Source organism: Phodopus roborovskii, unplaced genomic scaffold (assembly GCF_943737965.1).
Source record: "Phodopus roborovskii unplaced genomic scaffold, PHOROB, whole genome shotgun sequence".
In the NCBI taxonomy this organism is placed as follows: domain Eukaryota; kingdom Metazoa; phylum Chordata; class Mammalia; order Rodentia; family Cricetidae; genus Phodopus; species Phodopus roborovskii.
In genome coordinates this window covers 4,387,476-4,414,236 of record NW_026126682.1, presented here as the reverse complement: position 1 = coordinate 4,414,236, position 26,761 = coordinate 4,387,476, and the positions used below count along the sequence as shown (strand labels likewise).

General features: G+C 40.0%; 1 protein-coding gene across 3 annotated transcripts in view; it reads right to left on the bottom strand.

The window, feature by feature from the left end:
• The window catches only part of Rundc3b (RUN domain containing 3B), a 136,933-nt gene that overhangs the window by 35,251 nt on the left and 74,921 nt on the right, over nt 1–26,761 (bottom strand). For all 3 annotated transcript variants that reach the window (XM_051174571.1, XM_051174572.1, XM_051174573.1), the window contains exon 7: nt 8,430–8,598. In XM_051174571.1, the coding sequence (XP_051030528.1) occupies nt 8,430–8,598 (169 nt within the window). The remainder of the gene's footprint in view (nt 1–8,429; nt 8,599–26,761) is intronic.

The window sequence follows — 26,761 nt, the reverse complement described above, 5'->3', positions numbered from 1 at the left end:
CTTTGGGAGCACATTCCCCTTGGAGGGATACTTCCTTAGCCTAGAGGCAGGAAGGAGGGCCTAGGCCCTATTCCAAATGACTTGACAGATTTTAATGATCCCTCCTGGAAGGCCTCACCTTCCCTGTGGAGTAGGGTGGGGAATGGGATGGGAGGGTGGTGGTGGGGGCATGGAAGGGTGGAAGAGAGGGAGGGAGAGGCAACTGGTATCGATATGTAAAATAAGAAAAATTAAAAAAATAAACAAAATTAAAAGTACAGCAATTTAAAAGAAAGAAAGGAAGGAAGAAAGAAATTGTTCAACATCCTTAGCCAACAGGGACATGCAAATCAAGGCAACTCTGAGATATCATCTTACTCCTGTCAGAATGGTTAAAATCAGAATCACCAATGACAGTTTATGCTGGAGAGGATATGGAGAGAGGGGAACACTCCTACACTGCTGTTGGGAGTGAAAACTTGTACTGCCAGTTTGAAGATCAGTATGACGGTTCCTCAGGAAAATGGGAATCAGTCCACCACAGGATACAGCAATTCCACCCTTAGGCATATACCCAAATGATCCACATCCATGCAATAAAGACATCTGTTCAGCTATGTTCATAGCAGCATGATTAGTAATAGCCAGAACCTGGAAACACACTAGATTCCCTACAATTGAAGAATGAATAAAGAAGATGTGGTACATTTACTCAAACTAATACTACTCAGCGGAAAATTACAATGGAATCTTGAAATTCGCAGGCAAATGGATGGAACTTGAAGAAACCATCTTGAGTGAGGTAACCCAGTCACAAATAGAGGAACATGGTATGTACTTACTCATATGTGACTTTGAGACCTAGAGCAAAGGATCAGCAGCCTACAATTCACACCGCCAGAGAAGCTAGGTTAGGAAGACCCTAGGAGAGTCATACAAGCTCCCCCATAAAAGAGGAAAGGGACAAAATCTCCTGAGCATATTGGGAGAGGGGGCAGTGAGTAGAGAGGAAGTTAGGAGAAAGAGAAGGGGAGTAGAGGAGGGACAGCAGAACATGAGGGACCAGAAAGATTGACTCGGGGGATGAATAGACGAGAGCAAGAAAAAAGATACTATAATAGAGGGAGCCATTATAGTTTTGAAGAGAAAACTGACTACAGAAATGGCCAGAGACCTACAAGGATGACCCCAACTAACAATCTGAGCAATAGTGGAGAGGCTACCTTAAATGCCCTTCCCTGATACTGAGATTGATGACTAACTTATATGCCATCCTAGAGCCCTCGTCTAGGAGCTGAGAAACAGAAGCAAACACCCCCAGCTATACATAGGAGCCAAACTCCTGGAATCCAGTTACAGAGAGGGAGGTGTGATGAGCAAAGGGGTCAAGACCAGGCTACAGAAACTCACAGAGACAGCTGACCTGAACAAGGGGAAGCTCATGGACCCCAGACTGAAAGCTGCCACAGCAGTAATGGACTGACCCAGACCCCTTGAACATGGGACTCAGTTAGAAGGCCTGGGCAGTCTAAGGAACCTCTGACAGTGGAACCAGGATGTATCCCTGACACAAGAAAGGACTTTGGGAGCACATTCCCCTTGGAGGGATACTCCTTTAGCTTAGAGGCAGGAGGGAGGGCCTAGGCCCTACTCCAAATGACTTGACAGATTTTAATGATCCCTCCTGGAAGGCCTCACCCTGTGGAGTGGGGGTGGGGAATGGGATGGGAAGGGGCTCGAGGGGCATGGGAGAATAGGAGAATGGGGGGGGGGGAATTGGGATGGATATGTAAAACAAGAAAAAAAAGTACATTTTTTTTTTTAAAAAGGTAGTTGTAAGTTGCCATGTGGGGGGTCCTCTGTGAGAGTAGCCAGTACTGAGAAACCTCCCCATCCCATAAAACTATTTTTTTTGTTCAATTGCAGAATTTTTACATGTAATTTTAGGTAATTCTTGGTTAAGAATTCCAAAGCCTTGTTAACAGCTTTGACAGGAGAGGAGGTAGGAGGAACTGGGATTAGAATGTAAAAATTAATAAATAAGTGACAACAGATCTATTAGAAAACTTACTCTGTGCAACCACTTTTCAAAATCACATAGATATTAACATGTTAGCATAACACTAGGGGCCAGTATAATATTTTCATTAGACTACAGACTATGAACTGCTGAGTGCCATATTTTAGCTTTGCCACTCACATTATAGTACATGCTATCTTATTTGTGACTTTCTTTTAGCTTCATGATACTTGTTAGTAGTAGCTAGTATTACTTGCCCCCGAAGACTGTTTTCACAGTAAATTTCATATATTCATTTCATAACTGAATCTCAATGATTGAAAATAGTTTTATACACAAACATTTCTTTTTGTATATTTTATTACAAACTATACAAATATTTCCAAGCATTAGTAATTAAAGAATACATAATCTATTATCTCAATTAATTACAACTACACTACAGTAGGAGCCATAACACCTTCTATAATCTGCAGGAAGGGCAGTATTTTGAGATATATGTTTATCATCTCTTTTCCTTCCTGGTGTTTATCAGGAATGTTATCTTAACACATTACTTAGTTTCTTTGAGTTTTACTTGTACTCTTTTGAAACATGCTTTTTCATCTACATTTATGAGTTTAGCCAAATAGTCCATTAACTTTCAATACTGTATATTATTTAGTTGTATGAGTATTACAGTTTAATCCCTTCCCAGTCAATGACCATTACAATTATTTTAGAATTATCTTGGTACTAACACCAATGCTTTGAATAGTTATAGGTTTCCTGAATCATACATCCCAGTGTTCTGAGGAAAACTGCTGGGGCATAGGTCCAGTACATTCTCACAGTTATCAGAGGTCTAACTGTTCTTACTATTCTATACTAATCATATGCATACCATGTATTAGACTTCTATGACTTCACACAGATATCAGTGATATACTGGATTCACTTAACTCACTGAAGAGTATGTCTCATTTTTCACTATATAGTAGGAACACTGCTGTTAAAACAGTTGCTAGAGTGTATCTTCAAACAGGAACCTGATTATTTCATTAGTTTGGGGGACGATTTAAAAAAACCCACTTTTCAAAAGAACATCATTGTATCAGTTTTGATTTTGGGTGTTTTAGTTATGTTGCCTACTCTCCTCATTTGAAAAACTTTTTATCTGTGTTTTAACTTTAGAACAAATTATTTTGCTGTGGAATTTTCTATTTCATTGAATGTAGCAAATAATCATCACTGGGTTCTGCTAATCTTTCTTTATTTAAATTTTGTCCATATTAATTATTTTATTATTTTTCTTCCTTTGAATTGTTTGTTCTTTGCTTACATTTCAGAAAATCATCTTCCTAATTTCTTCTAATTCCTACAGGTACTGGATAATTACCATTTATACCTGTCGATATGGTCTGTTTTCAGTTGCATTCATTTCAATTTGCTTCTTTCACCCTATACTTAAGAAGGTTTTGTTTGTTTTTGTTTTTAAACCTGAGTAAGTGGGTGACAAAGAACTTTGTGTGCTGTTGTAGTTTGAATGTACTGCCTCCCCAGAGGCTTACGTGTTTGAACATCCGAAGGTGGTGACTGGGAGCAGGACTTGAGGTTTTAAAGTCTGACCCCACTTCTGTTAACTCTCTGTTCTGAGTGGATGCAATTTGAATGGCTCCATGGTCTTCTCAACAGGCCTCTCCCATCTCTGCCATGTCTGCCTCATCGTGATGGACTGCATGCCCAGATCCTCCAAAACAAAGTAACTCTTTCCTTCCTTGAGTTGCTCTTGTCAGGGCATTTTATAACAGCAACAAGAAAATAACTAAGAACTGCTGTCTGCCTTTATTGCACTGTGATACTGTAATCACTATTATATCTTTGAATTTAGAATATCAGTGTTGCACCCTAACATGATTACTGAAAGTTATATAGGCATTCCATTTGTGCCTGATAGGGTAAATTAAATTAGTTTATAATAATATTCTATACATTAGAATTTATTATTTTAGATCAAGTTTATTGTTTTGTTAAAGTTCACTACATCCTTATTAATATTTTCTTTACTCAAACCATAATTACTGTGAAAGATTAAAATAATGGTAATTTTGAATTTGGCTATTGCTTTTGGATATTCTGTTAATTTTGGGTTAGTATTTTTATTGATATATTATTAGATGTTTGTGAACTCAGCATTATATATTATCGGGAATTGTTCTTTTAAAAGACAGTATCAGTAGACTGCATACTATGTATATGTAACAAGAATGGCTAAAGAAATGTCACAAACATGCATATGTATGTGTTAAGCCTGGATATCCTCTTTTTTTCTTGATCCACGCTAGGGGAGGGGCTTCCAACTTCATTTTAAAGACTCTTATCAAGATTTTCAGTTCCAGAAATCTATTTGGTTCTTTTTTAGAACAGCTATTCATGTTTGAGACAAGAGTCTTACCATGTAGGCTACACTAGCCTGGAATTTCACTATGTAGCCCAGGGTAGTCTCAAATCCATAATGATGTTCCTGCCTCAGTCTCCTGAGCATTGGGATTATATACATGTCATACTATTGTTATGGAATATCTTTACCATCAGTCTGGCCCCACAACCAACACATCAGCCCCAAACGAACACTCAGAGACTTATATTAATTATAATACTGCTGGCCACTGGCTAGAGCTTCTTATTGGCTAGCTCTGTCTTGATTATTAACCCGTCTCTTTTAATCTAAGTATTTTCACATGCTCTTATCTTACCAGAGTTGCCTGATGCACTCTAGCCACATGGTGGCTATATCTGTGTTGGTCAGTCAGCCATAGCCAAAGCTGGTTGCCCCTACACTGTTGTGAGACTTAAGGTGACTGTCCAGGTAATCTGCTGTTTCTGTCTTCTCTGCACCTTTTGAAAGTAGCTCGCCTGCACTTCCTGCCTACCCTAGTATTGTTATCTTTCTTCTCAGGTCTTTGATGAAGTTGAAAATTAGACTGTCACAGTTATTGTCCTTTCTTCTTAGAGAGAAATATTAGGTACAAGACTTAAACTTTCCAGCTTAGGACAGTTTCATAGTAATCTCTGTCATGCCTTTACTGTAGGACTGCACATGTAGTTCTTGCCAATTGCTCTATGTTGCTTTACTGGCAGTAGGTCTTAAATTGTGTATATTTTTACAGTTCCTTCTCCTAGAGTATACTTAATATTTGCTATCATTGTATATAGTTTTGTATCAAGCCTAAACCTTCTTGAGACTAAAAGGGGAATTGTAGCAATAGACTAAAAGGGGAATCCGCACCAATAACACTGACCATGCCTATTGGGTGTGGTTACAGGTGTGGACATGACGGGTTAAGGAAAATGGATCAAGACTTGGGAGGCCCTTTGGCATGTGGAGAGCATAAGTGGAACACTGTGAAAGTCACTTGTTTTCTGTGTAAGTTCTTTTCCTCTAATCAACTCCACTTCATTTACACTGTCTAGTGAATCCTGATCCCCACGCCTTCATACTGTGACTGTTTATTAAGTACTCTAAAAAAGCATTCTTTTTAAAGATTCTCTGGCATTATCTTTCATTTTGATAACTTTGAAATCAATTACAAGAGAATTATAAACTTTTTAAGGAATCACACCTTTTTTGCACTAATCTCTCCTATTTGTTGACTTTTGTGCATAAGCATTTGTTGAGATGGGTATTTTTCCACTTTTATTATAGTTTTAGTATAGAATGTCTTCCAAAGCCTCATTCATTGAAGAAATATCCCCAGTACAGCCCTGCTCAGAGAATTTTAGATTATGAGAACTCAAACCTCATCAATGAATAATCCACTTAGTTTCACAGACTACTTGAGCCTTTGAGAATTGACTGAGGTAGGGCCTGGTTGAGAAAAGAGGGCAGATGTATGCTTCCCTGAGTTTCACATTGCCCTTGTTCCTTTTAACTCTTGGTTTCCTTACCATCACAAGGTGAGCAGCCTTGTCCACTACAGGCTCATGAAATAATGATGTTCCGATTTACCATCACTCTGGAAGCAATGGACAAAACATGGACCAAAAATTCTTAACCCAGAAACCAAAGAAAACATTTTTCCTTTAAATTATTTCTCTCTTGTTAGGAATTTTGACACAGCAATGAATTAACATAGCTTTTATGAGGGAGTTTTCATAGTAAGCAGTTTCTCTTGGTAATGTGACCTTGGATGTAGATTTATTTTATAATGTACAGCTTCCCTGTAGCTCCTTTGCTTGTTAATGAGAGTTTTATACAATGTATGCTAATTTGGTGTCTGAATGCCCTGCCTTTTTTATAGGTCTCAGAAGAGCAGATTTTCTATGATGTGATGTAGACAGTTTCTATCTGCCATATGGGACAAACTTTCTGTGTACTTTTCTAGATTTGTTAGCAAGGAACAGATTGACACAGGGTATGGAAAAAAAACCTATGGAGAGGTCTTTAAAGTACAGTGTCTACATTTTCTCTCTTCTGTTGATATGCGGGTATGTCGGCATTCTTAAGCTAAGTCATGCCTACCTGCAGCTAGGTTATCAGCTGGGGAATTCTATCCTCTGTTCTTTAAGTATCTACCGAGGTTTAATCAGCACAGAGTCATGGACACATTAATGTGTGAGCTGGAATACACAGTTTCGCAACAGAGATTCAAGCACATTTGCTCAAAATGTTAGGCTTGATCCTCAGAACTACACAACAGCAAACAGCAACAACAAATATAGGTAAATCAAATAAAAAAACGTCACAGGGATGGATCAGCAGGTAAAAGTGCTTGCTGCTCAAGCCTGGCTCACTTATGTTCAATCCCTGAGATCCGTGGAAGAAGAAAACCTACTCCCCAAAGCTGTCCTTTGAACTCCACATGCATGCTGTGGCACTTACATCTATGTGTGTGTGTGCATGTGCATGCATACACACACACACACACACACACACACACACACACACAAATAAAACAATGGAATTTTGAAATAAAAATGAGAATTTCCTCTCTATTGAAGCAATCACATTTGTGTAGACAGGTACAGATGCATGCTGTGATCAGTGATCAGTTTCCTTCCATATTTCTTAGTATGGTTCCCCTCCAGGAGAGCAAATGCTGTACCTTTTCATTCTTTTTTTCCATGGCCAGAAGCACCAGTATTTGCGCTAGAACAGTGGTTCTCAAACTGTGGGCCACAACTCCTTAGGGGCCTGAATGGCCCTTTCACAAGCATCAACAAAGACCATCAGAAAATAAATATTTACACAATGATCCATAACTAGCAGAATCACAGTTATGAAGTTGTAATAAAAATAATTGTATGGCTGGGGGGTCACCACAACATAAGGAACTATATTAAAGAGTCTCAGCATTGGGGAGGTTGAAGACCACTGTCTAGAGTAAGATGGAGAGCTAGCACATAGCCCCTGCAGGCTTGTTTTGTGAACCCTTGTTCTGTATGCCCCATGGGGTGAAGGGGGAAGGGTGCAGAGGATACTATAGTACATTAGGTTCCCTAGCACTATCTGTGGTGGCCACTCAAGAGGGCTGAGATGACATGAGGTTGTAAGTTAACAACAGGGTTGGGGAAGCATGGACCCTGCCAGTCCCTGCTAATGCCCAGGGCTCTAGTGTTTCTACTGATCTCTTGAGCAGAATCTCCTGACAGTCTTAAAGGGAAACTGTACACAGAATATCCCAGAGGACCAAGCTCCAACTTAGTCAGTGTAATCATGTGTTTTAGCAGTACCTGGAAACAGGGTACAAGGCACTTTGCTTCTTGGAGCAGTGAGCTCAGACAAGACTTTTTAAAAATAACTTCCCAAACATAAGCGGGAAAGTGTATAACAATTCTCTAGTGCCAAGTCACCCTCTTCAGTTTGGGTCACTGTGCTCCCACTGTACCTCTGCACAGAGCTGGTACCCAGCAGTGCTCACCGGGTCTCTTCCTCTTCCACCTGCAAGCTCTTATGCAGTCAAGGCTGGTAAACTGATCCACTAAAAGCACATGGATTTCTCCAAGTGGTGTGTATGATGCGGAACTTTCTTACAGTCACATCTTTGAGCAGCTTCTTGCTCACTCGCCAAAGGTTGTTTCATGATGCTGGGATTGAATCCACTGATTTGTGCATATAATGTAACATTCTACCATTAAGTTGCTCTTACTCAGCCCTTGGTTTTATTTACGATAGGGTCTTGTTATATAGCCTAGGCTAGCCCCCCATTCTTATCCTTCTGTCTTCTCCTAAATGCTGAGACTACTGGCTTGTGTCTAGCCTTCTCAGTTGTTTTGTGTCTTGTGAGGAGTCCCTGTTGGGTAACTCTACCGTGTACCTCTCTTGATTTTAAATAAGATTTCAACTCGGAGATAGAGTGGAAAGAGCAACGGGCATACCACTTTGAGTTAGTGACAGTTGAAGGGTAGCACACAGAGGCAAAGGAAGTGACTTTGAATGACCGACAAGTACCTTCTGCTCCAGGGTGAGCTGGTATTTTTGTCTTACTCTCTTGCACTTGTTGAACCAGCTGCTCTCATCCATGATGAGGGGTGGCCCTGCGTTCTCTGGGGTGCTGCTTTCACTGTCGCTGCTTCCGAAAGTGCGGAGCTCTTCCTCATCGCTGCTGATGCTGTCAGAACTGGGAAGACCAAAGGTAGAAGGGAGCAAGTGAAATGGCATATTCCAGCCTGGCTCTTAAAATGAACACTTCCGTTTTGTAAGCCCTGATGAGTACACTCTAAAATACTTAGTAGTAAGGACAGAATTATAATAATTCTACTTTAAAAACTTAAATGTCTTAAAACATGGCAAGTTAGCATGGCCTGTTGACTCTTTGTTCACAGAACCAAGTCTAGATAGCCACGCTTACAGCGAGATCTACAACTCCAAAGCACTAACATAAAACACACGAGAATAGCCAAAGAAGAAAAAGATCCTTAGAGAATATGAGAAGCTCTAGTTGACAGGCTGGACATCAATTTCTAGTGGAATTTTCTTGTTGCCCTTGGCAGCCACTGCTGTCCAACTCTCTAACCCAGCTAATGGCTGTGGATACAAGCCATTAATTAAGGGCAGTGTGGCTTTATTGGAGGCAAGTCAAGTTCAGAAGAACCAGTTACTCCTCAGCATTTTGTACCGGGACAGGTGCAGAAATAGAGAGAATGCCTATCACAATCTATGTTTAAAACTCTGGCTGATATCTGTGGGACAGAAGCAAACAAGGTAAGTTGGAAAAGTGAGAGGTTAGAAAGGAAATAGAAAGAAAACTGTCGAGTATCTGAATTAGGGTTTGAAACAGTGAAAATGCAAAGCCAAAAATTATCAACAAAAAGTAATGTAATCTTCCAGTTAGAGTTTAAATGATATTAAGAGTTCTTTGAAGATCATGATATAAAAATTTTGAAAATATGAATGAACTAATTTTCCAAAATAGACTCAGTAAGAAATAGAAAACTTGGGAGGGGGGTCAGAATTGGAGAGATGACTCAGTGGTTAAGAGCCCTGGCTGTTCTTCCATAGGTCCCTAGTTCAATTCCTAGTACCCATGTGGCAGCTTCCAACAGTCTATAACAGTCCCAGGGAATGCAACATCCTCACACAGACCTACATAAAGACAAAACACCAATGCACATAAAACAAATAAAAAAAATAGAAAAATTGAACATTCATGTGACTGATGTTAAATCAGTAATTTAAAAAAAATTCCCACAGAGAAAGTCTTCCCCAGTATACTAGTTGCTTATTTAATTACAAATGGTCACCCTTGAAAACATACATACAAGGACAGAGGGTGGAGCCAACAGTCCACCCTACTTCGGAGACTTCTCGGAGCAACTCTGAACAAGACGACCTACCTATCCACGTGGGACCACCAGTAATTTCCACCTGCTTGGTCTCTGACCCTACCTCCAGTCCTCTGAGGAGTGCCAGGCCCCTCCCAGAGATCCGCCTATCTATGCAGGTCCATTCTGAGTTCCTGCCTGCAAGATCCTTGACCCCCAAAGTAGGGCCTCTGCTAAAGAAAGAGGCCTCAGCTGGAGAGTGACAGTTTCCAGTGAGATCCGACTATCATGAAGAACCACGTATCAGCTCAGCCTCTGTCCTTTTCCGCCAGCCATTGGCTAGAGGCATCTTCTACTGGATCCTCATCCCTGTCCCCATCCCTGGGTCCCTGTCTGTGGAGAGAACTCCTATAGAGCTTGGACCACCCAGAGCTACAAATATTGAATCTTTGACCCACCGGGGAAGTACCATAGAGAGAGGTGGAGACCCCCCCCCCCAAACACCTACTGGAAGAAGCTATGGGAAGACGGCAATACAAGAAAACACCTAACAACAGAAAGACAAGCATGACACCATCAGAATCTAGGGAATCTGCACCAATTAGAATGGAACACAGCAACAAAGCAGAGGAAGCAGAAGGGAACAACTTAAAAATTACCGTCATAAAAATGATAGAGGCCCTCAAAGAAGATGTGAGAAAATCCCTTACAGAAATGGAGGAAAAAACAAACAAAAAAGTGGAAGGAATGAACAAATTCCTTAAGGAAAGTAAAGAAAGTACAAAAAGCCAAGAAGAAACAATTAAGCAGGTGAAGGAAATGGTTCAAGACTTGAAAACTGAAATAGAGAAAATAAAGGCAACACAAACCGAAGGAATGCTGGATATAGAAAAACTGGGCAAAAAATCTGGAACTACAGATGCAAGCATAACCAACAGAATTCAAGAGATCGAACAGAGAATCTCAGATGCAAAAGATAAACTAGAAGAAATAGATTCATTGACCAAAGAAAATCATAAATCCAACAAATCCTTAACACAAAACATCCAGAAAATGTGGGACACCATGAAAAGGCCAAACCTAAGAATAATAGGCATAGAGGAAGGTGAGGAAGCCCAGCTCAAAAATGCCGAAAACATATTCAACAAAATCTTCGAGGAAAACTTTCCAAATCTGAAGAAGGACATGCCCATGGAAGTACAAGAAGCATACCGGACCCCAAATAGACTGGACCAAAGAAAAAAGACCCCTCAACATATAATCAAAACAGCTAGCATACAGAATAAAGAAAGAATATTAAGAGCAGTGAAGGAAAAAGGACAGGAAACATATAAAGGCAGACCTATCAAAATTACACCTGACTTCTCCATGGAAACCCTCAAGGCCAGAAGGTCCTGGATAGATGTTCTACAAGTATTAAGAGAACACGGATGACAGCCTAGGCTACTATATCCAGCAAAACTCTCAATCACTATAGATGGAGAAAACAAGATATTTAACAACAAAACCAGATTTTCCCAATACGAATCTACAAATCCAGCCCTACAGAAAGTTTTGGAAGGAAAACTCCAACCCAAGGAAGGTAACTACGCCCACAAAAATGTAGGCAACAGATAATCCAACTACACCAGAAACCAAGGGTAAAGCAGAACAAATATATTCACAATACCACTGACAACAACAAACCTGAAATAAACAAGCATCAACAATCAATTGTCCTTACTCACCCTCAACATTGATGGTGTTAACTCACCTATAAAAAGACACAGGCTAACAGAATGAATATGAAGACAGAATCCATCCTTCTGCTGCATACAAGAAACACATCTAAGCTTCAAAGATAGACATTTCCTCAGGGTAAAGGGTTGGGAAAAGATTTTCCAATCAAATGGAACCAAGAAGCAAGCAGGTGTGGCTATCCTAATATCAACAAGTTAGACTTCAAACCAAAACTAATAAAAAGAGATGAAGAAGGTCATTTCGTATTCATCACAGGAGATATCCATCAACACAAAGTCTCAGTTATGAACATCTATGCCCCTAATACAAAGGCACCCACATTCGTAAAAGAAACACTACTAAAACTCAAAGTTCATATAAAACCTCACACACTTATAATGAGAGACCTCAATACACCTTTCTCAACACTAGACAGGACGACAAATTAGAAACTCAACAAAGAAATAAAGGAACTCACAGAAGTTATGTCTCAACTGGGGTTAACAGACATCTATAGAACATTCCATCCAAACACAAAAGAATATACCTTCTTCTCTGCTCTACATGGATCCTTCTCTGAAATCAACCACATACTAGGTGGCATAACACACCTCAGCAGATACTAGAGAATAGGAATAGTACCCTGTACCTTATCAGACCACCATGCTTTAAAATTGGAATTCAACAACAACACATATAGAAAACCTGCAAACTCATGGAAACTGAACAATGTGCAATTGCACCACACTTGGGTCAAAGAAGAAATAAAGAAATTATGGACTTTCTAATATTCAATGAGAATGAGGACACAACATACCCGAACTTATGTGACACCTTGAAAGCAGTGCTACGAGGGAAGTTCATTGCACTAAGTGCCCATATGAAGAAAACTGAGGATAGTCACATGAGAGAATTAACAGCTCAACTGAAAACCTTAGAAGAGAGAGAAACGAACTCACCCTGTAGGAGTAGATGCCAGGAAATAATCAACTTGAGGGCTGAAATCAACAATATAGAAACAGGGAAAACAATACAAAAAAAAAAATCAATGCAATGAAGAGTTGGTTTTTTGAGAAAATCAACAAGATAGACAAACCTTTATCCAAACTAACGAAAAAGCAGAGAGCGGACATGCAAATTAACAAAATCAGAAACGAAAAGGGGAACATAACAACGGACACAGAGAAAATCCAGACAATTTTCAAAGGAAATGGACAAGTTTCTGGATAACTATCACTTACCAAAATTAAATCAAGAGCAGACAAACAACTTAAATAGACCTATAGCCCGCAATGAAATAGAAGCAGTTGTCGAAAGCCTATCAACCAAAAAAAAGTCCACGGCCAGATGGATTCAGCGCAGAATTCTACCAGACATTCAAGGAAGAACTAATACCACTACTCCTCAAACTGTTCCACAAGATAGAAACAGAGAGGCTGTCCTCTCTCTCCATATCTCTTCAATATTTGTACTTGAAGTTCTAGCTAGAGCAATAAGACAACAAAAGGAGATCAAGGGGATCCAAATTGGAAAGGAAGAATTCAAACTGTCTCTATTTGCAGATGATATGATAGTTTACATAAGTGACCCATTAAACTCTACCAGGGAACTCCTACAGCTGATAAACAGCTTCAGCAAACTAGCAGGATACAAGATAAACTAAAAAATATCAGTAGCCCTACTTTATTCAGATGACAAAGGGGCAGAGAAAGAAATCAGAGAAACATCACCCTTTACAATAGCCACAAGCACATAAAGTATCTTGGTGTAATGCTTACCAAACAAGTGAAAGGCCTATACAGCAAGAATTCTGCATCTTTAAAGAAAGGAATTAAAGAAGATACTAGAAAATGGAAAGATCTCTCATGCTCTTGGATAGGTAGGATAAGCATAGTAAAAATGGCAATCTTGCCAAAAGCAATCTACAGATTCAATGCAATCCCCATTAAAATCCCACCACTTCTTCACTGACCTTGAAAGGATAATAATCAACTTTATATGGAAAAACAAAAGACCCAGGATAGCCAAAACAAGCCTATACAATAAAAGAACTTCAGGAGGCATCACCAGTCCTGATTTTAAGCTCTACTACAGAGCTATAGTTCTAAAACAGCCTGGTATTGGCACAAAAATAGACAGGTAGACCAATGGAATCGAATTGAAAATCCTGATATTAACCCACACACCTATGAACACTTGATTTTCGACAAAACAGCTAAAAATTATACAATGGGGCGAGGACAGCATCTTCAACAAATGGTGCTGGCACAATTGGTTGAGGGTGTGTAGAAGACTGCAGATAGACCCATGTCTGTCGCCATGCACAAAACTCAAGTCCAAATGGATCAATGACCTCAACATCTATCCAGCCACATTGGACCTCTTAGAAGAGAAAGTAGGAGGTACCCTTGAAAGTAGGAGACTGCTTCCTCAACATATAACTCCAGGGGCACAGACACTGAGAGCAACAATTAATAAATGGGACCTCTTCTGTAAGGCAAAGGACACAGTCGACAAGACCAAACAACAGCCTACAGACTGGGAAAGGATTTTTGCCAATCCTATATCTGACAAAATGCTGATCTCCAAATATACAAAGAACTCAAGAAACTAATCAACACAACACCAAATAACCCTATTAAAAATGGGGTACAGAACTGAAGAAAGAATTCTCAATGGAGGAAATCAAAAAGGCTGAAAGACACTTAAGAAAATGCTCCACATCCTTAGCTATCAGGGAAATGCAAATCAAAACAACTTTGAGATACCATCTTACCCCTGCCAGAATGGCTAAAATTAGAATCACCAGTGATGACTTATGTTGGAGAGGATGTGGAGAAAGTGGAACACTCCTCCACTGCTGGTGGGAGTGCAAACTCATACAGCCATTTTGGAGATCAGTATGGCGGTTCTTCAGGAAAATGGGAATTAGTTTACCACAGTACCCAGCAATCCCCCTCTTAGGCATATACCCAAAGGATTCACATCCATGCAACAAAGACATCTGTTCAACTATGTTCATAGCAGCACTATTTGTAATAGCAAGAACCTGGAAGCAACCTAGATGCCCCTCAATTGAAGAATTGTTAATGAAGATGTGGCACATCTACATAATGGAATACTACTCTGCAGAAAAAAATAATGGAGTCTTGAAATTCGCAGGCAAGTGGATGGCACTTGAAGAAACCATCCTGAATGAGGTCACCCAGTCACAAAAAGAGGAACATAGTATGTACTCACTCATATATGGATTTTAGACCTAGAGCAAAGGATCACCAGCCTATAATTCATACCACCAGAGGAACTAGGATACAAGGTGGATTCTAAGAGATTCATATAAGTCCCTCACAGAAGCGGGAAGGGAAAAGTCCCCCAGAGCACAGGGGAAGTGGGGACGGGGGCAGCAAATGGAGAGAGAAGTAGGAGAAAAAGAGAGGGAGGAAAGGAAAATTCGTGTGACTAGGAAGATTGAGCCCGGTTAGGAATAGAAGACAGGAAAGAGAGATAGGGATAGATAGAGAGAGAGAGAGAGTGAGAGAGAGAGAGAGAGAGGGAGGGAGGGAAGGAGGGAGAGAGCAAGAACATGAAAGAAGGAGCCAATATTGGTTTGAAGGTAAAATTGAACACAAAGAAAGGTCTAGAGACCTACAAGTCTGCTGCCAACTAACAATTTGAGCATCTATGGAAAGGCCACCACAAATGCCCTTCCCGGATAGTGAGATCAACAAATAACTTATCCATGGAGCCCTCATCTAATACCTGTTGGAAACAGGAGCAAACACCCATACATAAACACTGAGTCGAAGTAGAACCTAGATGCAGATGGAGAGGGCAAGACCAGGCTGCAGAAACATAGAGACAGCTTACCTGAACAAGGAGGACTTAACGGGTCCCCAGACTGATAGCTGGGAAGCCAGCATGGGACTGACTCAGGCCCCCCTGGATATGGGTCTCAGCAAGAAGGACTGAGCAATCTAAGGGACCTCAGACAGTGGAGCCAGGATGTATCCCTGGTGCACTAAAGTACCTTGCTAACACATTCCCCATGGAGGGATAACTGCCTTAACCTACAGACAGGAGAGAAGCCCTAGACCCTACTTCACATGACCTGTCACAGCTACATGACCCCAACTGGATGGCATTCCCCTACATATGGAATTGGGTTGGGGGGATGGGAGGGGAGGGTGGTAAGGGTGCATGTGAGAGGGCAGAGAGGGTAAAAGGGAGGGAGTGAGGGAGGGAGAGGGAACTGGGATCGACATATAAAATAATAAATTAAATAAATAAAATGCTTTGACTCCAAAATTTAAGTTCAAGGACACGTTATTGGGGAAAAGGATTTTTATTTTTGTTTCCACAGAAAATGAAAAGCTGTGGATTCCGTCTAGACTAAGTGGTTTGATCAAGCCAGACTGCCTGAAACAGAGTACCAGGTGATCCTACATTCAAAACAGCTGGACAAAGCAGCCTTACAGACTACAGATACAGACTTTCTGCATCTTCTTCAAATCCCCCATGACAGCGTCCCTTAGCAGCAGGAAGTAGTTTGGAAAGAACGACGCCCAAATTCCCAAATATTGTGTATAAATGTTTGTTTTCATTTAAATGGACTTGGTTATATAAAATAAATAAAAAAAAAAAGGAAAAGTCAATTTCATTCATGAATGCATAAAATAAAAACATGTACATAGAACTAAAATATGTAAAATGGAATATAATAAATGGTTTAAAAGATAATACTCATGCAGATGTAACTCTGTGATGTGCACTTGTTTAATGTTCATGAGGACCTAGGTTCAATCACCAGTATCAGAAAACAACAGGACAGGGCAACACTGCTCTGTCCTTGCAAGTCCTTCACCAGCAGGGACGTCCTGCTGGCTTGAAAACAGTGTGTGTGTGTGTGTGTGTGTGTGTGTGTGTGTGTGTGTGTGTGCACGCGCGTGTGCGTGCGTGCTCATACATGTGTGTATGCATCATGTGTCTGGAAGTAAGAGAAACAATTTTCAGAAGTTAGTTCTTTCCTTCCACCAAGGACCCAGGAAATCTATCTAATAAGCCATTAGGCTTGCACAGGAAGTGATTTTACCTTCCACCAAGGATCCAGGAAATCTAATAAGCCATTATTAGGCTTGCACAAGAAGTGATTTTACCATCTGAGCCATCATGCCAGCATTGTCTTTCTTTTTCCTTAAAGCAACACTTTACAAATGTTTTAGGTTCTTTTTATAGATATGGTCTTGCTCTGAGGTAGTTTGTCTGCTAGCAAGTAGCTTCAATTCATTCATACTGACATTTGACATGTTTTAGCTCATTCATACTGGCCTTTGACATGCTTCTGACTGAGGCATGTTATCTTTGTTTGTTACAGTGGGTTTTGTGTTTTTCTTTCTCCTTCCCTCCCCCTTTCTTCCCTCACATGGGATTCCCTCTTTTTCTTCCTCTCTTCATCCTCTCCTTGCTCCTGTCCCTCTCTTTCCTGGCAAGGTCTTCAGGTGTTGTTAAGGCTGGCCTTGCCTCCTCAGTGCTGGGATTACATCCATGTGTCACCCTGGACAGGGTTTCACTGTGTAGCTCGGGCTGGCCTTGCCTCCTGGGCTCAAGCAATCTTGGTGCCACTGTGTCCACTGTTTTGAGACCCTGATTTGTTTGTTGTGTGCTCACATTGACTGTAGGACTTTCCTCCATATGTTCCTTTCAGATACCTGTAGATTATGAATTACTACAAGTATGATGCTTACTTCACTAACTTTAGCTAGCAGAGTGTTTACAAATAATCACACAGCCTGATGATCTGAGTTTGATCTCTGTAACCCATATAAGGGTGGAAGGAAAGAATGACTCCCCAAAGGTGTCCTGTACCCTCCACATGTCCTATGCCATGCATATACCTCCACACACATCATGTATACAATAGTGATTAATTAAAATTGCTAAATTATTTTAAAAATTTGGCAGAAATCAATCCTAGCTGAAACAAGTCTGGAAAAATATAGATTAACATAAAAAAAGACTCTTGGGGCTAAATTCTTAGCATTGAAAGCAACTACCATTGTGTTAACAAACAAACAAACAAAACAAAAACAAAACTAGTGAGGCTAGACAGAGGGGCAGCCCAGTTGATAAAGCGTTTGACACACAAGCACAGCATGATGACCTGGGTCTGGATCCCCAGCACCATGAAAAATGACTGGCACTGTAGCACATTCCAGCAACAGGAACTAGAGACAGAAGGATCCCTGAGGCTTGTTGGCCAGATAGCCTGACCTAACTGGCAAGTTTCTAGGGAGAAACCCTGAATCAAGCTATACGTGTACGTCTAGAGTTTAGGTAGTATCCTGGGTGAAAATACACATGTACAAAGGAGCTGCATATATACAGCATGTGAAGTCAAGAAACTATATGAGAAACTGCCTGGAGAAGAATATCAGCAGAGAAGACAGTTCAGGGATGAGGCAAGAAATAATAGAGGATGGAAAGATGAGGCCAAACCACTAGATGAAAGAGAGAAAGAACAAATATGGGGGGTGGATCACAAATCTGTGAGGGAAAACAGCACATCCCATCACTAAACCCTAGATACACGTGGCAAGGCACATCACTGCGGGAATTGACAACAGTAGTTTGTGACACGTGTTAAAGCTTAACTAGGTAGAGAGAAACTAAGGCAAAGGTTTGAGAAACTGTTTAATAAAAAGAGGGGACAAAGAACAGGAATATTTTTCTCATTTTCAGGGTGCCTTTATTTATATGCTGTTGTGACAGGTTGGGTTTGGTGAGTTTCTGGATAGCCCAACTTGGAGCTTCATAAGCAAGGCTGTATACCTCAGAGGAAGGAGCCCAAAACCCTCTACTTGTTTACTCATTTCCATCCATAGCTACTGGCTTATAACTCCCATAGTCCTTGTTTTTCCTGAGTGATTAGAACAATAAGGTTAATGTTATTTGGCCTTTTGTCCTTGGCTCCTGAAGCAGCTTTGGAACAGCTTCAGAGCAACAAACATGAAAGGCTGGACTTCTAACACGGGGCACTGGGAGTCTCAGGAAACAGAACCAAGTGTCTCTGCCTCTATCTGTCTCTCTATTCTTCCCTCCCCCACTTATGTCCCTGTCTGCCTCCCTTTCACTCCATTCATCTGTTAAAGACTAGAACTCTCTTCCTTAAGCAGACTATAGAAGCTAGAGTTACACTTTAACCATCACTTGCCTTTTCTCTTAGAACTGGCCATCAAGCAGTTCTCTGGCCTACCGTGTCTGATAACATTCTATTTCGGATGAAGACTTTCTCATACCTGGAGGAAGGCATGCTTCACAGAAAGGTAAAGGAAGTAGACAGCACACTAATCCAACTGAGTTATAGACACCCAGCTGCTGTCCACTGCAGACTTACATGCTTGCTTGCTGATGGGGATAAATCCCTATATGTACAGATCATCAGAAATGATCTGAGTTGTGACTGTATAGTAGGGGAGCTTGTTATCCAATATGTCTTTTGAGCTAAAAATGTGGGAGGATCTAGAAAAAGGGATAATGAAAGAGAGAGAACAATTGATGGAACAAAGACATTAAAGAAGAGAGAAGATCAGATGTAGCTCATAGGTCAAAGGGCTGGTACTGCACAGAAAATGATTCATTAACCACACTAAGAGGAGCAAAGAGGCACAAAACCTGGGACCCTAAGTAAAGAAAGGAATGCTTAATTGCATATGTAATCAGACATGGTCTGACTCAGTAAACCTAACTCTGTGTATGGAAACAGCTCTTCAGGACTAATATTTAAAGAAAAGAATATTTATATAAATAACATTTATATTTAGAGATACTCATATTATTTAGATAAATTTATCTAATAAATATATATTTTAGATAAATTTGATGTTTATAGTTATAGAAAATAATATAAATATAGAAAATAATCATATTTAAAGAAAAGATGCTGATATTATTTTTAAAAGTAACTGAGATTAGCAAGATGGCTCAGGGGATAAAGGTACTTACTATGGCATGGACAGATAAACAAACACACACAAAAAAATGAAAATAAGTACAAGAGACCCTGAAGCCACATGTGGTGGCAAAGCCTGTAACTACACTACTTGGAAGGCTGACGCAGGGAGATTTTGAGTTTGAGGCCAGCATAGGGTACAGAGTGAGTTCTAGGCTACCCTTGTTACATAATGAGTCTCTTTCTTGGAAGGAAAAGATGGAGGGATTGAAAGATGGAGGGGGAAATAGAAAAACTGAAGGTACCATAAAAGAAAAACAAATATTACCTTCTAGAAATTTCAGTATAGAATATATTCAAGAAAAACATATTTCTTCTTATCCTGATATATAATCCAGGCTGGCCCTGAATTTGAGACCATCCTGCCATAGTAAGCCACATGCTGGGATCCTAGGTATGGGACGCTATACTCAGTGAGAAAAATGGTTAAAATTTATCAAACATCAGTTTGATAAAAGCAAGTATTTCCCAACTGGTATACAACTTGAAACACTGATTTAAATATGTGGCATATTTTAAGATGTTTTCTATTTACTTACTTCATATTGTAGTTTCAGAAAGATATACCTCTATTTAAAGGAAGGCATTTCACATAACATCATACAATATTCAATTTTAAGCCAGGCAATGGTGGCATATGTCTTTAATCCCAGCACTTGTGCAGGAGAGGAAGGCAGATTTCTTGAGTTTGATGCCAGACAGATATACAAAGTGAGTTCCAGGACAGTCAGAATTGTTACACAGACAAATCCTATCTAAAAAAAAATCAATTTTATCAGCAATAAAAAAATATAATATAATTTTCTCTTATGAAATTTGCCACACTTTTAATACTTACTTGGAAAGAGTAAGAAGCAGGCATCCTCCCCATATATAGCTGATAAACTAAAATGGAGTAACCTCTCAGAATGGCAATTTTATAATGTATTTGGAAAACTTTAATAATACATATGCTAATTATCACAGAAATTCCTTCATTAGGAATTCGTTTTAATGTAATAGAAAATTCCAGTTCTATATAAAATGATAAAAATTTTATAAGCATGCCCACTATAAAACTGCATGCAGTAATAAATAAATGAACAAACTCTAAAAGTTCAGCAGGCAAACATAACTAAAATGTTTGCAATTTAGTAAAAGATGCTCTCGAAGGATAGTTAATGACATGAAAAATTGTTCTTATGTGGTTTTAAAAGAAGAAAGCAGTACGTGTGTGTATTATTTGTACCTTTATTAAAGAAAACATATCTGTCCTGGAAAAGCCTGGAAATGCTTCTAACAGTTGTTCATTGGGGGTAGATGATTAGTGACAGAATCATTTTTTCCTCTCTGTGTTTTGATTTTCCTCAGTGAACATGCCTTACTCTAACGAAAAGCAGCAATATGGAGGAGAGACTCTCACAGTATTATGACTTCAATGTGAAGTGTTCATACAACCTCCAGTGTTAGACTCTCGGTATGCAGCTGGTGGCACTTTCCAGAGGAGGCAGGCACCTCAGGATGGGTGCATAGCTGCTGGAAGCTGCTGGAAGGGGGTTGCTGAGAACATGTTTTTTTGGAGACTATAGTATTCCTGTTTCCTCTTTCTCTGCCTCCTCTCTACCTTTTGGTGAGAGGTCGCTCTTCCACCTAATTCTGTCACCATGAGGTTCTGCCCAAGAGCTTGACACCAAATGACCACATGCTGGACCTTCTGAAACTGAGAGCCACACAATCTTTCCTCCTTTGCTTAAGTCAGATATTTAGCCATAAAATGAGAAAGTAACGAATGCAGATGTCCTTTAAAAATTAAGATCCTTGGGCTAAAGTTGGGGAATTCTCTCTTCAAATAAGGAGATTCTGGAAGCACAAGGCATAAGTGAGTGTAACTCAGAGAAACTACACTGACCTTTTAGCAGCAGGCATTTCCAAGAGCAGGAAAAGAAAGAGGGAGGAGCCAGACAGAAGGTGCTTGGCAGTAACATTTACACAAGGCTCTGGAGGTACCCTCTGCCAGGGAAAGATGAAGCAGCCACGCATGGGACATTTTAAAGATTGCTACTGCTAAGTGAGAAATCTAGTGGACAGAGCCTGCACTTTCAGGAACCTCAGAGTAGATAGTACGAGACTATACAATAAAACCAGGCCAGCAGAGTACTTCTAGTTTGAGGGGAGGAAACTGAGTAAGAACCAGTGAGGTAGAAACATGGTTGGATCCAGAGGCTGCAGGGGAATATAGACTGAGATTCCAAGCAGCATATCAACAGATACAGATCTCACAAGGCTGGGACACCCATCAAAACCATACTCATGAATCCAGGAGCAGCATCCATAACTCATCCCTACAAAGGACAGCTCTGAGGTAGGGCTGGCATTTTCAACTGTGGTCCTAACACAACACCCAGAGGCACGACCAGCATCTGTGACTTGACCTGTGAAGATACCATGCTTTTACGATGGTTTCTCACATGAGCATGTTTTCCTGGTCCCAGAACCATGCCAGCTCCAAATAACACACTGAGACTCTATTGATATAACACTGTTAGCCTGTTACTAGCATTTCTTATTCACTAGCTCTGTCATAAGTATTAACCCATTTCTATTAAGTGTTTCCATGTGGTCTTATCTTATCAGTGGGAGGGCCTAGCATTTTTCTCTCTCAGTCCTACATTTTGAATCTCCTCCCTACTACTTCCCGCATTCTCCTTGTCACCTAATCCCGCCTATCTTGCTTTCCTATTGGCGAACAGTGCTTTATTCATTAACCAATAAGAGAAACATACTTACAGAATGACAGCTCCCATCGTCATGCACTGTTGGCCAGAATCTGAAATGCAGTCTTGAGAAGGGAGGGGTGTGACAGGTATCTGTTATTCACCATTTTATGTGCTAGCTAATGACAGTTAATGGCCACACTCCACCCTGATCCCCCTCCCTGCCTCTCTCCTTTCCCCCATCTTTCTCTTTTCTCGTTTCCCTCCTGTTCTTTCCTTTTGATAGGCTTTCTCAAAGGATGAAGGGAAACCCTGTGTATAGGAGGTTCTCTGTGAGCTGAACTGTTTAAGATTCTGACTGCTATTTCTTTAGTCTTTTCATTCTACCTTTAGCACAAAATGCCTCCTCCCCTCTTACCACTGTCCTACATTGCTCCTTCCACGTACTTCCCTCATCTATCTCTTCTATTCTCACTGGGATACTCAAAATCTATCCTGGTGCCCTGAATACCAACCTAGCTGAGGAAATGATGCCTCAGCACGACTGCAACATGAACATTGATAGCACTTCTCTAAAATGTAATGTAAAAGATTCAGCTGTATCAGTTACTTTTCTGTTGCTGTGATAAATCACCATCACCAGAAACACCTTAGGAAGAAAATGTATTTGGTTTGCAGTTCCAGCAGAAGAGCTCACTGCTGGAGCACTGGGGCAGGAGAACACTGCAGGTGGAAGCAGAGGGCATCTTTAATTACCATCTGAGAGAGTAAATTGGAAATGGGACAAGGCCATAAGTTCTCAAACCCCCCATTTTATTAGGGTTTATTGCTGTGCAGAGACACCATGACCACAGCAATGACTGGAGCTGGCTGTGGTCATGTGATTTAGTCCATCATCACCATGCCAGGAAGCATGGTGGCATGAAGGCAGACATGATTCTGGAGAGGTAGCTGACAGTTTTACATCTGGACTGGCAGACAGCAGGAAGAACAGTGAGCTACCAGGCCTGGCTTGAGCTTCTGAAACTTCAAAGTGACACACTTCCTCCAACAAGGCCACACCTACTCCAACAATGTCACACCTATTCCAATAAGGTCACATCTCCAATAATGCCACTCCTAATGAGCTCATGGGGGCTATTTTCATTCAAACCATCATACCATACCCTAGTTTAGCAATATACTTCCCCCAGAAAGGCTTTACCTCATAAAAGTTCTGTACCAATCCCCCTGCCAAAAAAAAAAAAAAAAAAAAAAAAAAAAACAAACAAAAAACCCAGCACCACTAACTAGTAACCAAGAGTCTAATCACATGAGTCTATAGGAGCATATCTCATTTAAACCACCATACTCCTTGGACCCCATGCTCATAGTCATATCATAATGCAAAATGCATTCAGTTCAACTTTATGAGACTCTATAGTCTTTCACAGTCTCAACACTGTTCCAGAGTCCAAAGCATCTTCTAAGGCCCAAAGTAATCTCTTATATGACCCCTGTTAAATTTAAAAAAGTCAAATTATATGCTGCCAGCATACAATAGCACAATATGTATGTATGTATGACATAAATATATATCTCCTTGGCAGACATTTCACAGCTCAGGTATCTCCAAAATACTGGGGTCTCCACTGAAACCCAGATAATGCTATCTCATGATGTTCTTCTGACAGTGACACTCGCACTGCCACACATTGCTTGGCTCAGTGGCTGTCTGAAACCATACAGAAAGAAATCAGAACCCTTCCCTTGTGTATCTTCCATACCTCTAGAGCCAGGACTATGGAAATGTCACTGCAAAGTTCAGGTGCCAGCTTGGGATGGACTCTTGTCCCTTGGCCACTTTAGCAGCAGCTCTTTTAGGTTGAAACATTGCTTTCTAGGTACAAGAAACACTTTAGACTGTCTCTTTTCACAATTTGGAAGCTTAGCTGGGTAAAGTTTTGTCCTGAGAACACCGTTCCCATTCATTGTTCTAATGCAGTGTAGGAGCCTTGGCTTATGGGGATTGATTACCTCCTTAACAATTATAGCCATCTTTCAACACGTGCCTTTAAAGCTTCCTGAAGCCCTGTTTCACTCCAAGCTGTATAGTTTGTATTTCTTTCTGCCCCTTGCTCTTTTTCACTGTAGAGCTGTGTAAGAGTTATGAGTTATTAACCATACCAGTGGTTCAGGTTACATGGCTGTCCTCTACCAAAAGCTAATCCATTACTTTTACATTTAGTCTCAGGCAAGGGGAGAAGGCAGCCAGATTATTTGTTAAATACCACACTGATGGCCTCAAGCATAGTTGCTAATTGAGACCTTGATCCCTTCTGAAATGTCATGAGCAAGACCTCTCTCTCTGTGTTTTATAGGCTCCTATTAGAACGCCTATTAGTTCTGTTTACATCATTCAACTGCTTTTTTAATCTGAAGGGTCAAAGTCTTCTATATTCCTCCAAAAGATGGTCAGATTCTTTTCAGCAATAACCCTATTCTCTTGTACCAACTTCTATATAATTTTTCTGTGTGGTAATAAAATACCATTATAGAAACAACTTATAGAATGGAGTTGGACATATGGTTCAAGAGTTAGAAAGGCCACAATGGTGAAGAAGGCATGGGAGCAGGTGGCCAGAGCAGAAAGCTGAGAGATCATATCTTCAAACATAGATGTGACGCAGAGAGAACTGGAGTTGGGGTTAGGCTAGAAACTCTCAAAGCCCTCCACAGTATATTCTCCTGTGAGACTCCCTCCTAAATGTTCCATGACTTTTCCTACGAGTGCCCTCCACTGGGGACCAACTATTCAGATATGTGAGCCTGTGCAGGACATTTCTCATTCAAACCACCACATTTACCAACAATCCAATCCCAAATGTACAAGTCCCCACATAAAAATACAATAAACATGAAAATTCACATTACACCAACAAATTATAACTACCATAATAGTGGCTTCCAGTGAGAGTGTATTAAATGAAATCTCAAAGAATTTTTAAAAATGATTGTATGTTCAAAGAAATCAAAGAAAAATCATAAATTCCATAAAAAGACCCAAGCAAGTATTAGCAAAAACATAAGAATCAAAATAATCTCTTGCATTCTATATGGCTACAGTGAAATAAAACTATAGAGTATGCACAGGCTCTTAGAGAACATACATACTTCCTCTACTCAATCAATATAGTGCCTGAAGTCTTGGATGTAACAAATAGAAAGGGATATAAATAGGAAAGTAAGAGGTTCAAGGTCATTATATACAGAAGGTATTCTGTATATAAGGGTCCCTGAAGACTCCACCAGAAAACTCTTAATCTAATAAATTACTGTGTTAGCTTTCCCTAGGACAAGATGAACAAGCATTTACTCACTCCAGATAGGATGCAAATATCAAAGTACATGGAAACCAAAGTCTATCTTGATGAAATAATGAGTTAATTTGGTTTTACAGCATAAATGAAGAGCTATTTATACTAGAAATTTGTACATGACTTAGACAAAAACATTGAGAAAAACATCAAGAAAACAATGCTATTCACAATTGCCTCAACAAAAGAAAAAGGGAAGTGAAAGTACTCTACATTGAAATCTTTTCTATACCAAAAAAGGTAATTGAAGAAGATACTGCAAGACGGAAAGGCTACCCATGCCCACGGATTGAAATAATATTATGAAAATAACTATCTTAACAAAATCAACCTATCAATTTAATGCAACCCCAATCAAAATTCAAAAACCATTCTTCACAAAAATAAAATGAAAAAAAAATCTTAAAACTCATATGGAAGCACAAAAGACCCTGGATAGCCAAAGCAATCCTAAGAAAAAGAATAATGCTAATGTTACAATATTACCTGATTTCAAGTATGCTACTGAATCATAGTAATAAAGTGACACAATACTGGCACAAACACAGACATATAATGTAACAGAATTGGAGAGAGGATCCACATATGAACCCACATATTGATAGCCATCTAATTTGTGACGAAGATGCCAAAAGTAAATATATTAAAAAGATAGTTTCTTCAACAGAGTTGGAGAATGCATATGTAGAGCGTGAAACTGGATTTCTGCCTCTTGCCCTGAACCAAAATCAATTCCAATGAGTCAGAGACCTTAATAAATACCCAAAGTCCTAAAACTCTTAGAGGAAAACACATACAGCAAGTACTCCTAAATACTTCACCAGTTGCAAGGAAGTAATGCCAACTGTTGATAAATGGAACTTAATAAAATTAAAAAGATTCTATACAGCCAAACAAACGGTTAAGTGGGTATTGTGCAGTGGTTTCTTCTCTTGGAGGGGAGCCCCTTAAACCAGGATAGTCTAAGGAAAATGAAACATCCCATCCAGCAAGAAAGCATAAACAGTCAACAACTCCATAGCTTCAGGAAGTCTCTGAAACTGACCAGATTCACCAAGTTCCTCCCTCCTCAAATAATATAAATGGTATGGTTTGATGAGAACATTTCCAGATGAGACAAGCTGTTTAGAAGAGGCTCAAACAAGCCAAGCCATCTGAAAGAACTAGCGGCAGGTTGAGATGCCTGGAAGAAATCCAGATCAGCCAAGACAAGATGCCCACAAGAAACAGGAACACGCTCACATGC